General features: G+C 37.6%; 1 protein-coding gene across 12 annotated transcripts in view; it reads right to left on the minus strand.

Moving 5' to 3' along the window:
* The window catches only part of PPFIA2 (PTPRF interacting protein alpha 2), a 351,928-nt gene that overhangs the window by 2,892 nt on the left and 332,838 nt on the right, over window positions 1-16,198 (minus strand). For 9 of the 12 annotated variants that reach the window (XM_064509631.1, XM_064509622.1, XM_064509603.1 and 6 more), the window contains 9 exons: window positions 13,969-14,169; window positions 11,867-11,929; window positions 10,387-10,416; window positions 8,314-8,489; window positions 7,321-7,418; window positions 5,066-5,241; window positions 4,903-4,971; window positions 3,802-3,961; window positions 2,054-2,146 (listed from right to left, as the gene is read on the minus strand). In XM_064509631.1, coding sequence (XP_064365701.1) covers window positions 2,088-2,146; window positions 3,802-3,961; window positions 4,903-4,971; window positions 5,066-5,241; window positions 7,321-7,418; window positions 8,314-8,489; window positions 10,387-10,416; window positions 11,867-11,929; window positions 13,969-14,169 — 1,032 coding nt within the window. In that variant the 3' untranslated portion in view covers window positions 2,054-2,087. The remainder of the gene's footprint in view (window positions 1-2,053; window positions 2,147-3,801; window positions 3,962-4,902; window positions 4,972-5,065; window positions 5,242-7,320; window positions 7,419-8,313; window positions 8,490-10,386; window positions 10,417-11,866; window positions 11,930-13,968; window positions 14,170-16,198) is intronic. The other 3 variants (XM_064509675.1, XM_064509646.1, XM_064509618.1) reach the window with 2 other exon arrangements.

The following is a 16,198-nucleotide window of genomic DNA, read 5'->3' on the forward strand; positions in this document are numbered from 1 at the left end:
CCCAGAAATGCTTACATTTTATATAATTTCTTTGCTTTCTGGATAGCTAAGCTACCTGACATTTTGAAATTGCACTTAAACATAACGAATATACTAACGTTCTAGTTCATACCATCTCACTGCCTTTGCAGTTTAAAGCTCTGTAACAACGTCAAATTTAGATCTGAAATGCAATTTGAAAGCATACAACTTCAACCTAGTCAAGATTGTTTGCATTGGTGCCACAAACTGTTTGAAATAAGTTAACTTGTATAGCTTTGTATAAGCATCTTTTTGCTCAAAATACATAGTTCCTATATATATAGGGCCAACAATTTTTTTTGCATTTCTATATATAGTTCACTAGTTTTTAGACAATTACTGAATACAGCAGGAATATACAGCTTGGCTAATCATAACTAGTTTTTATTAACATACTAATTTTCAATTTCTGCCCTTGTTGCACTCTTTAAACCTATTGGAAAAAATATTACCTTCTACGCCTGGCCTATTAACATTTGGGTACCTTAGATTGCTTGCCATTTGAACTTGCTTTCTTAGTCTTAATTTATTGCTTCCAACATTGCAATGCTAAAGGAGACAGGATAATGCTGAAGGATAAAAGGAGTGGTGTCTCTGCTACAGCGTTCTGCGCCCACTGAATGCAGTGAACGTACTCTGATTGACTTTACGGCATAACACTGAGCCCCAGTTTATACATAAACTATAGTAATGTTTGTACGTGTGGGTATGTGCTCCATTATAATTTTTGCAGGACCATTTGTGCAACTTCATCTATTTTTGGGGGGGGGGGGAAATCATCTCCTGTATTTATTTTTTCAGTAGCATTAAAAGCTGCTCTTTCTACTACGTTAGTATTTTATATTCATGCAGTCTCCTGAACAACTATGAAGCAATCTACATTTTCCATAGGTAAAATTTGCTGGTTCCTAAGTGCTTTTTTGAGCATGCCCAGAACCAAAATCTTGATGGTGCCAAGCATCTCCAGGCTAAAGAGAAAAAAAAAAAAAAAAAAAAAAAAAAAAAAAGACTGCTGGCTAGAAACGGCAGCAATTCCTTTCCTGCAGATCCTGGCATCTCTTGCCTAGAATATCTAACAGCCAAAGAAGCATTTAGATGTTTGATGCCTGGTGAGGTTTTGTTGCTATCCACACTTTATCTATCTCTCTCCCTGGTACTTCTCTGGGAAAAACAATACATGGAAAAGAAAACTATGTTCCTAAGAAGATAATAGCATGAAATGGTGCCATATTGATGAAAGCGCTCATCATGTTAGTATTTTTTTTAAGACTCATGATTTAGTAGCAAATAATATTTTTTACAGAGCTCTGTTTGGAAGGATAACTGTGCGATTCATAGCCATATTTAAGTGGCAAGATACTTATGCAGTAAGAACTCTGGTATCAGCTTTGATCCAGGGTTGCATCCATCACCTTTCTTTGCTGCTGGTCATTTCTGAATGATTTGAGCAAAATGCAAGCATCTCTGTAATAGATAACTTTAGAAGATTTTCTCTATAGGGAAAGTTTTGTCCTACCTTATTCAGCTACCTAATGTCCTAAGTTGAGTCATACCTCTCATTGAAATAAAAATAAAAATAAAAATCTAGGACAACACTTGTGCTTTACTAGGGGGGTGTTTTGTTTGTTTTTCTCTCCAGCTCACAATAGAACTATTTCAAGCTCTCAGAGTAAATTCTGTCTCTGTGCCTATTGCTCTCTCCTGAGTTCTAGCTTTAAGCTGAGAACATACAAAATACATTAGGCTTGGTGAGCCGTCATCTGAAGAGAGTGCTCTGAAAACAGTTGTCTCATCTTCTGAGGGTATGACTGTGGTTTGTCAGCAGAGAGACCCTGATATGTGAGATGAGGAAAAGAAGAACTTTGCGTCTCCTGCACTGAGCTCAAGACTTGCCTCGATCAAATGGGCCCCCTGGTGAGTCTAAGTTAGGTCCTCTGCTCCATGGTGGCTCTCACTTGAGTAGTGCCAAGGAACATTGGGTGTAGCATACAATTACATAGACCTTTCATGATGGCCCCTTATGAATACTCACAACAATTCAGTGCTGGCTTCTTTGCTAGGCCTTGTCAGCATGAGTATGTGCGAACTGTTGAGCTGTCTAACCTCTGCAGTCGTGATGAAGCAACTGCAAATTGCAAACAAACAAACCAAAACCTCTTTAGAATCAGGAAGAAAATCAATCAATCAATTTCCCACTGGAAGGACGGCTACTGAGTTACATTGCGGCTCTTGATGACATGATGGGGGCATGGGCTAGTTCTCAACTCGTTCGGAGCTGCTTCATGTCTGGTGTGCTGTTGAGTCTGTCTGCCCCAAGTGAGTTAAACAGTTTAAAACATACTTTTGCCTTTATTTTCTTGTAAGCCCTAACATATACCTATCATGCTGCTTAAGCAATAGAACGTTCTTATCACTGAAAGACAGGAAGCCAAATCCTGGATGAAGATGTTGGTCTTCAGAGCTATCTACCTTTAAGTCTACTGAGTTCAGTACCCAGCTCAACAATAAACTGTCTAGAAGACCTCAGACAAATCCTTAAATATTCCCTGTGCCTCTGTAAAACAGGAATAGTATCTTTTACTTCATGGTATGGCTAGAAGATAAAAATCAATATTTGTAAGGTTCTTAGCTTAGCAATGCAAGCCATGGAAATGCCTAGGGAACTAGTATCTTCATTTGTAAATGGAATTTGCCTTCGAATGGATCCTTCTTGTCTTATGACTTTGTCATTGCCAAAAATTGCAAGATTAAAAGCAAAGCGTGCACATGAGCAGTGAAGTCAATGGAATACAGTGATGCAGTCAGTGCAACTATAAAGTGATAGTTTTAAAAGGTGAGAGACCGCAATGGAATTTAGGCAGCTATATTGTCATACCAGGTTTTTTAAAGAGTTACAAAATGTAATAACTACCAACAGTTTATTAATTTTCTTTAAAATAGATGAGAATTCTATGAGGAGTTAAATGCTCTCAGAAGGAAATGAACAGTTGGCAGTACTTGAAATGGGCCAATTTGTGTACCAGTACTTCTCAGAACTTCAAATCGATATACTGACATGATTTTATTGTCCATATACCTGAAGGAATAGCTGCAGTGGGATTTGCCCCTTCTCTTGCTACAATTTTCCGTTGTACTTTTTTTTTATTATGATCTGCTTGTTACTTGTTCAACCATTGCCAAGTTAGTATGTCTTTTCAGAGGTAAAAGATTTCAAGGAAAAATTAAGATCGGTATTCAGTAACTGAAATAAGCATTAGTAACAACGAGATATGTAGTGCACTTAGCAAATGCTCAAACTGTTAGCAGCTTCAGTTATTTGATGGTTAAAGTTAAGCTGGTTAGTTTGAAGGTCAAACAGGAAAATAAAGATGATTGATAGACCGTTTTCTAAGTTCATCCTCTAAAATAAACTCCACCTACTACAGAGGTTTATGAGCTGAAAAATTTGCTCAGATGTTATCTGCAAGCTTACATGAAAGCCAGTAAATTAATCAATTCCTCTCTTTCTGAATGGTTCCTTTGCACCCAGGAGGATGCAAAGGCTAGTTTTGTTTTTTTAAATGAACACTGACATTCTGAATTAAACCTGAAAAAAATTATAGTATGCCAGGTCAGTGCGTCTCCCTTCCCCAGTTCAAGTTTCCCAGACTTCATTCATGCTTATACTAGTTAAATGAACTCAGCCGTTCTGTTGCAAGAAAGACATGCACTAAAAGTCAATTTAGCATGCTAGAATAAGCCTCTTGCTTTCCAACAGTAAGTGCAGAAATCGCTGCATACCATCCGTTGTCATTTTCCGTGACTGCCCTGATGTTGTAGTTAATCTGAATCCAGCTGGCAGCGTTTCTGAGGAGCCGGGCATCATGCTGATTCCGTGCACCTCGCGCGGAGGAAACTGTCGTCGCCAGGAGGGGCCGCGTCTGAAGTTCTTGTCATCGCTCTGTCAATGCACAGGTTTGTATTTGATAAGGCAAAATGAAATCTGTGATTAATTATTTGGCTGCCTGCTGCCTCTCCTGCTACCACATTTATTTCACAACAAATACCCTACTCTCTTTCATTGCATCCAATAACTACAGTGCATTTGAGACACTCTTGCAAAAGCAAACGCTTTAGAAACATTAAATATTAGGGTGGAAAGCTTTACTTAAATCTCTTGCCTGATATAGCAGAGGTTTTTAGTGTCAGCTAAATTGGAGCTTCCTTAAAAGTCAGATCTCTTCCAAATATAATGACAGAGAGTACCTCCATTAGGAGGCTTACGTAAAGTGCCAATAAAAATTAAGCACTCATATGCATGCACAGAATTTATCGGAATCCCACAGTTTGGGCAAGTTCTTAAAAGTTTTACTCCTCACATGCAGAAATCCAAGACTTAAATATTTTTTCACTGGACTCTTACCTTAAGATGAACATTTTCTATAGATGGATTTGAGATTCCCCATCCTGGATAATTGCCCCAAATCATACTCTATTACATCTTGATTATCTTTAAAGAAAAGAACAAACACACACTTTTCTTTTTTTTTCTTTTTTCTTTTTTTCTTTCTTTTAAAGGAAGGGTGTAACTGTCCTAAAGAATAGGCTACAGAGGCATTCCCCCACTTGCGCTGGCCAGTGCAGCTTCCACTCCTTTCTGTATGTGTCCTCTACGAGAAATGTTCATTTAAGGTGAGAATCCAGTGCAAAAAATTTAGTATCCATTATGAATATGTAGCCATAAGAAAGTTATGTTAAAAACCTTGATTTTGGCATTTCCTAATTTTTACAGCTGTAACTGACTCTAACAATGTGTGAATTAACATATCTTCATTCATTGCATTATATTTCATAAATATTTTACTGTGATCTTGTATAAATATCTTAAACAAAATTAATTACTTCCTCAAGTCGTCTTTCAGTTCCTAGTGCCAAAAGGTTGTTGTATTCTCTCTCAAGGATCTGCCGTGCCTAGAGATACCAAAGGAAACAATTAAAATGATTGAGGGTGAATAAAAAATAATAATGGGTACAGATTAATGAGAAGTAGCATGAACAAACTTGCCTGGGTGTTTTGTGTTGGAATCTGTAACAATAAAGCTAAACTGCTGTAATCAAAGTTTTCATCAAGTGCTATAAGTGAACCATGTACACCACTTTCTAGAATATTATTTGCATATTCCCGTAGGCCAATAGCTTGTATCCAGCGTATGACTCGATCATTGCTCCATACCAGCACATCTGTAAGGACATAACATGGGTTCAGTCTCCTGAGACCTGATAACTTTCAAGCTGTACAAGTCCATGCATATAGCTGTGCATGCACTGTAGATGTCCTACTGCTTTATTTTTTATGAGGAATGATAGCAAGCTATTAATATAACTAACTTTAATGGCTTCAATGTCTCCTATCGAAACCTGAGGTGTGGGAGTATGTGATCTCTGTGATTTTAGCCACTTTCAGTTAAATGTTTATTTTAAACTATATAGGTTCCTAAAGGAGAAAGGTGCTCCAGAAGCCACCTCCAGTAGACAATTCCTCCCACGCTTTTAGATACCTATTGCCCTTTTCTCTTTATCAAGTCTGTAACTGGCAGAGAAAGAAGTCTCACTTTCAGACAGCTGTACTTAGTAAGTAACTCAAAGAAAGAAACCTGAGAAAGTACAGTGGTGTCATTACAGACACACACACAAAAAACCCTTTTCAACTCGTAGGCAAGATTTTACAGCTTAACAGTGAAAAGGAGCAGAAGAAGTATCAGTTCCTTAAGGCTTCACTTGAGAGATTTGTATCAAACATTTTGAGTGTCAGGTCAGCACCTGCCATTTTACAACAAGCTATAAAGCAAACCATGAATTCACAGTTTTAGAAACTGTTTTTATTTCTGAAGGCTGGTCCAGCTCTTAAGGTCCATGCCAATTATAAAGCTAAGGCAACAAAACAAGCTACAAAAACATTTTTGAGGATCTGGCTACTAAAAAAAAAAAAAAAAAAAAAGACTCCAACCCTGTCTCTAAGATTAAAAGAAAGTTACTTATTACTTATACTGATCTTTATACCTGTGAGTAGAAAAAGTAATATGGTGTTTTGTACTGCTAAGTGATCAGGCTTTTTCCTGATTAGGGACCCATAGAGGAGGTAGGGCTAGCATAGCTCTTCTTGGAGCAAGTATTCTCCATCCTGGACCAAGAGCTTCCCAAATTTTGGGATCAGGCTTGCCTGAAACACAGCGTGGCAGACAGGAATCACTGAGACCAAATCCCACTAGGAACTGTGTCTAACTGGGGGATGTGTAATAGGGTGAAGGTTGGGACAAGGCCAGTAGCCCCTATCGTGATGAGGGTTAGCACTGGAGCAACACCAGAACCTGAGATCAGTAACCAATTCCTCCGGCTGAGTCGCCAGCTACACTGGACCAGGCTGACTGATGCTGGGGCCTCAGTGGCCCACTCCAAGTCTTTGCATTAGTACATGCCATCATCTGGGTTAAGCAAGTGCGCACTTTCATGGTAGCCATTCACTCCTTCTCTATGGTTCCCATTTTTTTCAGCTCTTCCCGTCAGCATTGTGCTTGAAAGACATTAACTGCTCTCATTCTCTAGAGCTTGCAATGCTTAAAGGAATCAAAGGATTCACTTTTGACGATGTGAAACAAACCCTTATCATCACATATAAGAACCACCATAGGTGAGCTTGCAAGTGCTCTAGGGAGCTTTACACAGACAAAGCTTTTAAACCAGCTATTAAATCTTCTAATAAGCCCAGTTTTGTTAGGAACTAACCTTTTAGATCAAAGCTTAACGGAGAGCAAAATATTAAATTGTAAACTCAAAGGAGTTAATTTTCCTCCAACAACGGCCTCAGTGGTCACCTCTTCAAGTAACTTTGACTGTGAAACACATTTTGAAATAAGAAATCAAGGGCAAAGATTGTTCAAAAGCAGGAATGTAGCGTTAGGGTCCCTAGTCCTCAGATTTCCCAGTGTTGCTCCCAGCAAGTCCCACTGAGGCTATGTGGCCTTCTATTTCTGAGAATGAGGGAGGCTGGGATGAGATCTGCCCCAGAATCCAGTTTAGCAAAATGTATATAGATCAAACCACCATTCAGAATTACAGAATTACAGCCCCAATTTAGCAAAGTACTTAACTGTGCATAATTTGAGCAGGGTTTTTTTGTGTTCTGAAAAGAGGGATGCACTTATGTAAGTTTTACTTAAAACACATGCTTAAATGCTTTGCTAAAATGGCATGACAAGGGGTTGATAGTGTGAAGCTTCAAAAGAAGAAACATTCCCAGTATTCATTCCCAGGAACTATCACCTTTTATTTCATGCTGACTCATTTCTCTTCGCTTTTCCAGTTCTTTTCTATCATAATTCAACCTCTTTAAACACATGATTCCATATTGCAAGCTTGTTCTGTTATTTAAAGAGAAACATTTACAGAGTTAATAAAATAATTTTGAAGATGGGAACATATTTAGGATGTATTTCCTGCATTTCACATGAGGTGTTTCATGGTACTCATGTAGCAAATCTTGAGGCACATGGGGAGAGCAAAACCATAAAAAGAGCTCCACAGACTTTAAAAATGAAATGGGCAAAACCCAAATGAAGAAGTTTGAATAAATGACCTAACGTAAGAAACCCAAGCATTAAAAATTGTATTCAGAAGAGGTCAACACTTTTGAGCCCACTGAAATGTTTTGTCAAATCAAGCCTTAGAGAGAAGTGTCAAATCAGAGAGTAAAAAAAAAAAAAAAAAAAAAAAAAAAAACAAAAAAAAACACACACACAAAAAGACCCCCACACACACTTCTTCTCATATAATTCCCCCTAAAGTCTAAATGACTGTATTTCCATGTCTCCAGTTTAGCTTCCTGGCTATCCCCTTAGATAACTCGACCAACTGTCAATTTGCTTTTAGTCTCAACAGCTTTTGTGTGTTACACACAACAGCATCTCATTATTATGAGATCTCTGACCCTCAGATTTTAGTCTACTATTTTCTGACTCTTTAGACCACTTAAGAAATTATTATTATTTATGTACTATCAAGGCTTTTTTATATATATTAAGAGCCCCCTGCTTATTTTGGAACTATCTATAACGATTTTTAAGTTACGAGAGACAAAACTGCAGTGCTGTTGCTCTTTCTGAAGGAACCTTTCTCAGCTCTGATTGCTGCCCCTTACTTTCTGTGTGGTTGGCCAAGCAAGAACAACAAAAAGTAAGCGCTTTTGTTCTGTGCAGCACTGAACACTACATCAGACATACAGAAGTCTTTAAATGTGTAGTCTTTATGCAAACATACCGATGAAAGCTATCGACCATTTTTAAGTGCACACGCAGATCTTTCTTTGTCAGATGATCTAACATCCTTGCATCTACCAGGCATTCCATAAAATAACTGCGGTACTGAGGTAAGCCCAGACTGGGGAGCCATTCGTTACCTATCCATTCGTGGTTCATATCGCCATAAGCCAGGGTCTACAGAAAAAAAGAAAAGGCAAATGATTTGCTTAGATTGTTTAAGCCTGTACCACAGAATGAAGACAAAAATATATACTACGTTTCTTTCTAGTAAGACTTCTCAGTTTAGCAAATTTGACTAAGAACAGCATTGTGGTTTTGCATTATTTTATCATTTGAGTTGTAAGCCACTGTGAGATATTTGTTACTAATAGCAATATTTTTACTTTGCTATATTTTGTTTTCTAGCTTTGTAAAATTTTAACAATTGTTGTAATAAGAAATTACAGTTCCAATCTGGAAACATTATACAATCAAAATGTGTTTGTTTCATAATCTGCCTGGCTTTCAATAGAACTTGTACTCCTACAGCACTTATGCTAGGCTTAAATTTGGTAATACAAAGTTGGCCCCAGTGAATCAGCTGAAGTTTAGGCCAACCTTTAATGGGGGCTTTGATTTCTTCAATAAGTTCTAACGAGTGGTCTCATTAATGCAATTCCTGGTTACACACCTGTAGTCCTTCAGAGACAAAGGTTAATTTCGATTGTTTATCAGCCAAACTTACATGACCTGCCTTCAGCATCAGTCAGAGCAGCTGACCTAATATAGTCTGTTAACAAAATATTTTCAGCTGTAACCAGCTCAAAAGTAAGTGCATCCTATACAGAGCTGAATAAATTAATTCTTCAAGATAGCAGCAAACTAGATTCATCCCAGAAGTTGGTGTGCAGGCACAGAGCTGCTTTAAGGTAGAGCTGAGATTTCAATAGCATGAAGAAAATAATACATTAAAAAACCCCCATGTTGAACTACTTTTTATATGGGTGGCATAGCTGAGATGCAAAATATTTACAGTCTAATCTCATTATTGTTAATTATTTTGCTACTGCTAAAGCTTACCAGAAAAGAGAATTCATAAAGATTAACACCTTCTCAAAAAGATGGTGCTCAGTTTTTGAGCAACATTTTCAAGTCTAGCTATCTTTATTTTTCTGTACATCTCCTGGCATTCAGAAAAAAGGATAATACACTATGAGTTGGGTATATTTCCTGTGGGGGAAAATATAATCCCCTCATCTCTAATTCTTGTGAAAGTTTGAAGGAAAAAGGATTGCCCTAAGTAAAGGCAGTAAGACTGTGCAAGGGTGTGCATGTATTATATATAGAGAAAAAGAGGCTTAAGAATATTAATATTTGATAAACTAAACTAAAGTGACAACTAAAGTGACAACTAAAGTGATAAACTTTGTTCCTAATTATACAGGAGTATTTGTAGACCGATACTTAGGCACGATCTATACAATTGTGCCTCTGGCTTTTCTAAAAATGTCTTGTATAATTTTAGAAATGTTAAATCTCAAACTCCTCATGGGATATTTTGCTACAGACTGCTCTGGAAATTGAGGAAAATCAAAGATATCTCTAAAATGAGAGATATCTTCTCGTAGATTTCTCGCAGAAGATATCCCTAAAATGTATCCGGTTAGGAATATTTAGCCTTTCTCTGTCTCTCTGAGTGTGGATTTACCAAGCTTTTCTAATTTTTCTAATTTTCTAATTCCTTATCATCCCTGGGACATTAACAAATCATTAACGGCTGGCCCTGTTAAACAAGGACTGTGTTAAGGCCCTGAAAAAATTACTCTGTAGAGCAATTATAGAGCAATTTCATTACGCCGTACAGCAATTTCTTTTTAGAAATATATTTGCAACAAACGTACCTCTTCGTGCTTTACCTAGCAAAGCTGTCCAGAGAATATTTTCTTTGTATTAGAAGAACCATAAAATGTACTAATTATAATTCAATCATTGTGATAATGTCACAATACTAAACTCTTCTATGCCTACTGATGCAATGTTAATTACACTTTTACTTGTTTTCCATTCGAAAAATCATGCGAAAGCGTCATACCTGAGCCCAGCTGCCTTCTTCAGACTCTTTCTGTGTTATCAGCAGGAAGCAATTAGTAAAGCAGGTAAAAAGACAATAAAAATGAGTTAAAAAGAAGATGCGGTTTTCATGCATATGTTGATATTAGTACAAATGAAAATACACACATAAAATGTGCTGATAAAATATCTGAACTCATGTCAGTGGCAATGCTCTGGGCTAAACTACCTGAAGAATTACAAATTAAGAGGAAGAACATAAAATCTTAGTAGGACAAATCTAGCTAGGTTTTCAAGATATAAAATCTTTATAGTCTGATGAAACTTTACAGCATTGTCTCAAGCTCTTTTTATAGTTTCCCAATCAAAACATGGTCATTTGTTTTCCCAAGTTAAATATTAGAGAAACATTTTTGTTTCTATTTATATATTGCAACATTCACAATAAAAGCTGTGTTTTTGTGAACAGATTGTAAAGGAACTTTTATGTAATATTTTTATGACAAAAATATATTGCTCTGCCTGGCCAGTTAACCAGGATCAACTCTGTTTCTGGCCAACTGAGTGTTGTTATATTGGTATTTATGTTTACCAACAATAATAAAACTGAAAAGCAGCTTAGTTGTTAAAAAACAAAACAAAACAAAACAAAAAAAACCCCCAAAACAAAAAACCCAACCAACATACTGGTGAGAATTCATGAATGTTTGTGAGAATACATTAAATAGTAGAACAAGCATAAAATTCTAAGAAATCAGCCTTTACTGCATTAAAATTTAGGTTTAGCTCCTTCCCCCACTATTTATGGATCAGGCTGACTGCAAAGTTTTCAAAACTAAAGATAGGGTTTTCACATATCTCACTGTTAAGATTATACCGTCTTTTGTTGTTAGGGAGTTATTGTTATGAAGTAATGAACTGCTAAAAACAAAACTTAAAATAACATATGTTCCAAGGAAAAGAAAACAATTGGAACTGTTGACTAAAATCTATTAATATATATTTATGTCCCCAGTGAAGCAGGGAGAGATTTGCCAAAAATAAATAAATGACACACTCCACATGTCCTAAATCAAAGAACATGAATACTCTGGTATGGACATGGAAGACTCAACTCTACTGAAAACACTGAATTGTGATTATGCACCATTCTCAAGCTTTTCTTGAGTTATTTCTTTCTTTTCATCAGAAGCAGATGAATGGATATGTTGCACCTGAAATGGCTACAAGTCCATTTTACTAAATGAGGTTTCACACTGGCAATGAAATTGTAATGTACTGTAAAACTCCAATACTGCTTTTAGGTTGCTACAGTCTTTGTGATTGCAGTACAGCTTGTATATTCTTCTGCAGAGAAATGACATAATTGTCCCTTAAATTCAATTTCACTACTTTCTAACTGCATGCTTGGGAAGAGGATATAGCATTTGTGTAAAAGCAGATACATCTTTCTTCTCTTCCTAGCACTGAAATACTGTTTAAATGAAACTGGAAAGACTAACCGTTTTAGCTGGAGCAGCGAGATTTTCCATTTCTTCATGGGTCACCCAAACATTGCCTGAGGGCTATTAAGAAGGCCCGCAGGGAAGCAGGTGCAATCCGCATTAGGTAAGCAGTGGTAAAGAAGAAAGGCAGCACCACTGTAAGTTAACAGCGTATAGCATCACCGTCAGCACAACCACGGCCTTGCCTCTACCGAGCTGCAACTAGAGAGAACTTCACACAACGGGCTTTGTCTCTTTTCTTTACAGGACTCTGAACAGGCGCCATGGGTTATTTTAACTAGCTCTGATGGATGAAATGTTTAACCTGGCAGAGTACCAAAGGATAGAGTAAAAGTTAGAAGGCAGGTCTTGCACAAGGGTAGCAAACGCAACCTTGAGGTCATAACTCTGTCGGAGGGAAGCTTCCGTTCTGAAAGATTTTCCAGTCTAAATGTTCTGCGCACGTCACACGCTCATATTGTAATCTAAATAAACGTTACTTCCCACACATTTCTGTAAATCAAAAATGTCAAGAGAATTCATCTGTAAAACTACTTTTCCCCATCCTATTGTTTTCAGTCAGATTATTGCTAGGATAGAGAGACAAGGAAGGCGGGGGTGGAAGCCTGCTGTGCCCATAGGGTGAAAGGTGCTGTGCTCTCCTGAGAGCTCAAGTAAATTAATTCCTTTTCAGAGAAGAGGAAAGGCAGGAAGACTTGGGACTCAGAAATGCACTTTCCACAGCAATGTGACTTTCTGCTGCCAATTACTCAGGGAGAAGTCAGAAACAAAGCAGAATTATTCCCAATATTTATAGTTTGAATGTATTGGTTTCTCATGTCACAAGTGTCAGTTCTCTTACGCTTTGAATCAAAAAAAAAGGTAATGAAATTTGTTTAGTAATTCAAAGTTGCGTTGAGTTTATACTGCTTTACTTAAGTAAAACACTTGTATTATGGTTCGTAGTATTACCATGGTTATAAGATACACAACTTTTCTGTGGGGAGAAAATATCAGATGAATAACTGTAATTTTTAAAGAATCTTAGCAATGTGACAATAAAATGCTAGTCAACAAGAATATTAGATTTCTGTTGCCCAGCTTTTTAATTGCCTACATATCTCAGTGATTCTGGATCAAATGCTGAAACCCCTTAAAGGTATTTCAACCCTAACTCCTGCCAAAAGATTCTTTATAAATTCTATGAAGGTTAGAGATGAGGGGAAATATATTATTATAATATTCTCAATATTAGAAGTCTTATCTGAACAACTTGAGTAGTCTTCATCCTTCACCTCTTTGCCGTATTTCCCATCTGACTATGACTCATTTTTTTCCTTATTCGGTATCTTTGTTACAGTGTCTGTTGCCTCTTTCATAGCCACCACCACCTGCCTCTCATCAAACTCCTCTTTCTTTACTTTGTTTCTTTTTCTCCCCAACATTTTTCATTGCCCAACAAAATGTGCTTTCTGTCTATAGCACACACATTCTCACTCTCCCTCAGTGTACTTCTTACTCTTCTTGCCACTTTCTTTTTGGACCTGTATCTCTGTGTTTCTTCTTCAGTTGCCTCCTTTCTCTCTGTTGCCATCCCCTCCTCTTTTCTCTCCCTTCCCCCCAGAAGGCTCCACTGTTTCCTTCCAGACTCTCCCTTCTCACCTCCATTTACTGCTGCTCTTAAAATGAAAAGCATGAAGAAACTAAAGTCAGCAGACTCCGACTAGGTAATGTTTGAAAGGATGCAAAAAAAGGAGCATAGAAACAGCCTGCCAAAAAGGCTGAGTGAGAAACACAATTTGATTTCATTGGAAGAAGTGACTTGAAGAGAAAGGCAAAAATACAAGCAAAATTACAAATAATGCTCAGTACCGATCATTTAGGTTACATCAAGGTTAATCAAAAGCACAACTTAAAAAGAAGATATGCACTAAAGGAAAAATATCAGTGATCGACAATCAAGACTGTGACGAACAGGTACTTTGCATCTCTATAGGACAGTTCACACTGATTTTGAAGTGTCTGCTACCCAAGCTATGAGCTGCTCCTGTGCTACAAGAGTCTTTCTGCAGACTCTTACAGAGGCAAGTGGGAAAAAAAGTTAGTTGAACATGACTCACTGTTCTGGATGTTGGAGGTGCTGATGGACTCGTAAGAGATACCATCTCCTGGATTGCGAGGCGGAGTTTCAAGCGATGAAGAGGATTGCTGATCCCAATTTCTCTTTGAATCTCAGTATCAGACAAAGCAGACATAATAGCTCCACTCTTCACGTTGGCACGGCAGGCAGCAACATACCAAGCTGGCATTCCTAGCCAGAGCTGTTGAGATAAAGAATACACCCATTCAAGCATGCTGCATCTCATGAAATTAGTCATCAAGGCACCTATCAACCTGAATAAGCATCATAATACACACAAATGAGAATGATCATCATAATCTTTAATAATATGATATTGTTTCAGAACCTTTGAAATTGCCATGACTTCGTATCAACGCTTTCTGTTGCTTTCATTGCAAACAAATTTAAAGCAAGGGATGTTTTGAGTTCTTTCTGAGCTATGCATCTCCACCACTTGGGCTACTCTTTTCCTGGGCCTTTAAAGAGCAAAGACTGGCACAAAGCACTATTGCTGGAAAGCTGTTTGACAGTCTTACCACATACATAAAACAATCAAATAGGAACTTATTAACTCATTTTTTTTACTGTTGTGCTAAAATAGCTTTCTCTCTCTTTCCATGTTAGTCCCTATAGGCTGCCTGTGGGGCACAAGCTTATCTTTCTCAGCTTTTATTTTCTTAGTACAAATGAGCCAAGTGCAGTGCAGATGCTCAACCTAGTCAGATCTGTCTTACTGCAGATCTGGGACCTGTCTCATAGGGTGTTACACTCCAGCTAGAAATCCCTGTCATCAAAATGTGAGTACAGCTACGTCACCTCTGAATTCAGCAGATATACATACTTGCCACTTCACTCTTTTCCTTTCCTTATTCTAATCTTACTAGTTTAGGTTAGCAGCAGTGCCTTGCACTGACACAGCCTCTCGGTCTGTCCTTGTAAGAGGGTCTCTCCACCTCCAGCAGCCTTGCCTGGCACCCGCTCAGTATGAATTCTGCTAGGTTTCCTCTGCTTTCTCATCTTGCGCTGCCTCGTTCCTATGCCTGCACGTGTCTACAGATCTTTTCTCCCAAAGGACGTAATTTCCACAGTAGGGACACATACCTGTGGGAGGTTTTTGTCACAGAATGAAACACATTCTGCTGTAGAGAAAAGAAGGACATAAGCAGTGAATGCCACAACCACTGAGATTTTGGGGGATAACATAATCAAAAAGGCGGACAGAGTTACTTAGGTGCTTAACTCCAGGGGACAGCTGACAACTGTGAAACCTGGGAGAGTAAGATACTTCTCTCCTGAGAGTAGCCCTCGCCTGCCCTCTCTCCTCACCATTTTCCAAATCACTGTCGTACATGTGTTGGTGCTGTGAATTACATTCTTTTAGTATATAGTTCTCCCCATTGGGATGGGGAAGCGTTATGTATGATTTAAGATTTTCACTGCACAGCAAAACAGCTAGTATTTTAGATTTTGTGACAGAGTGTTGTAGTACATAAATCACCCTTCACTACTTAACCCTTAATGTACATGGGTATATATGCTTATGTATACATAAAATATATGTATATATTTGTATATCTACATAATTATTTTGAGTATCAATCTGTTGTACTTCACTGTATGGTATAATATTCCTTCAAATATGAATTATCAAAAGCACTTTTCAAATGTACTGATTAATTACTGATGGCTTACAGTAGCATCTTATTTTATCCTATTGGAAACTGATTCATCAGCCTACAACACACTGATACTATGTGATGGTAGTCACTATGCCCTACATTTTCAGAAGTTTCTATTAATTCTGGGTAGATAGCCATTACCAACTACCTGTGTTTGAATTTCAGTGGGATAGAGCATATGTGACCCTCAATGAAGTCTCTGAGACCTCTATCTCTCTGTGCATCTCAAAAAGGCCACTCAGAATTAGCTGTTTACATGATTTTCAGATTTTACTCTTAATAATGGCTCACTAAAAGAGAACATTATGTCAACCAAATTATTAAAAATATGCCACCAGAAAAACTAACAATAAATCTGGAAAGCAGAGACAAACAGAAAGTTTTTTTAATTTGATTTCTAATGGGATAGTGAAATACCGAGCAGTTATTAACAAGTCTAAATCTTATCTGGGAAATACTTACTGAAGATACTCATCATTTTTATGTCACAGAGAAAACACACAGGAATGTAAGACTCCAAAATGGCTAATACAGGCTTTTCTGTACTGA

The sequence above is a fragment of the Dromaius novaehollandiae genome, chromosome 1, assembly GCF_036370855.1.
Source record: "Dromaius novaehollandiae isolate bDroNov1 chromosome 1, bDroNov1.hap1, whole genome shotgun sequence".
Taxonomy (NCBI): Eukaryota; Metazoa; Chordata; class Aves; order Casuariiformes; family Dromaiidae; genus Dromaius; species Dromaius novaehollandiae.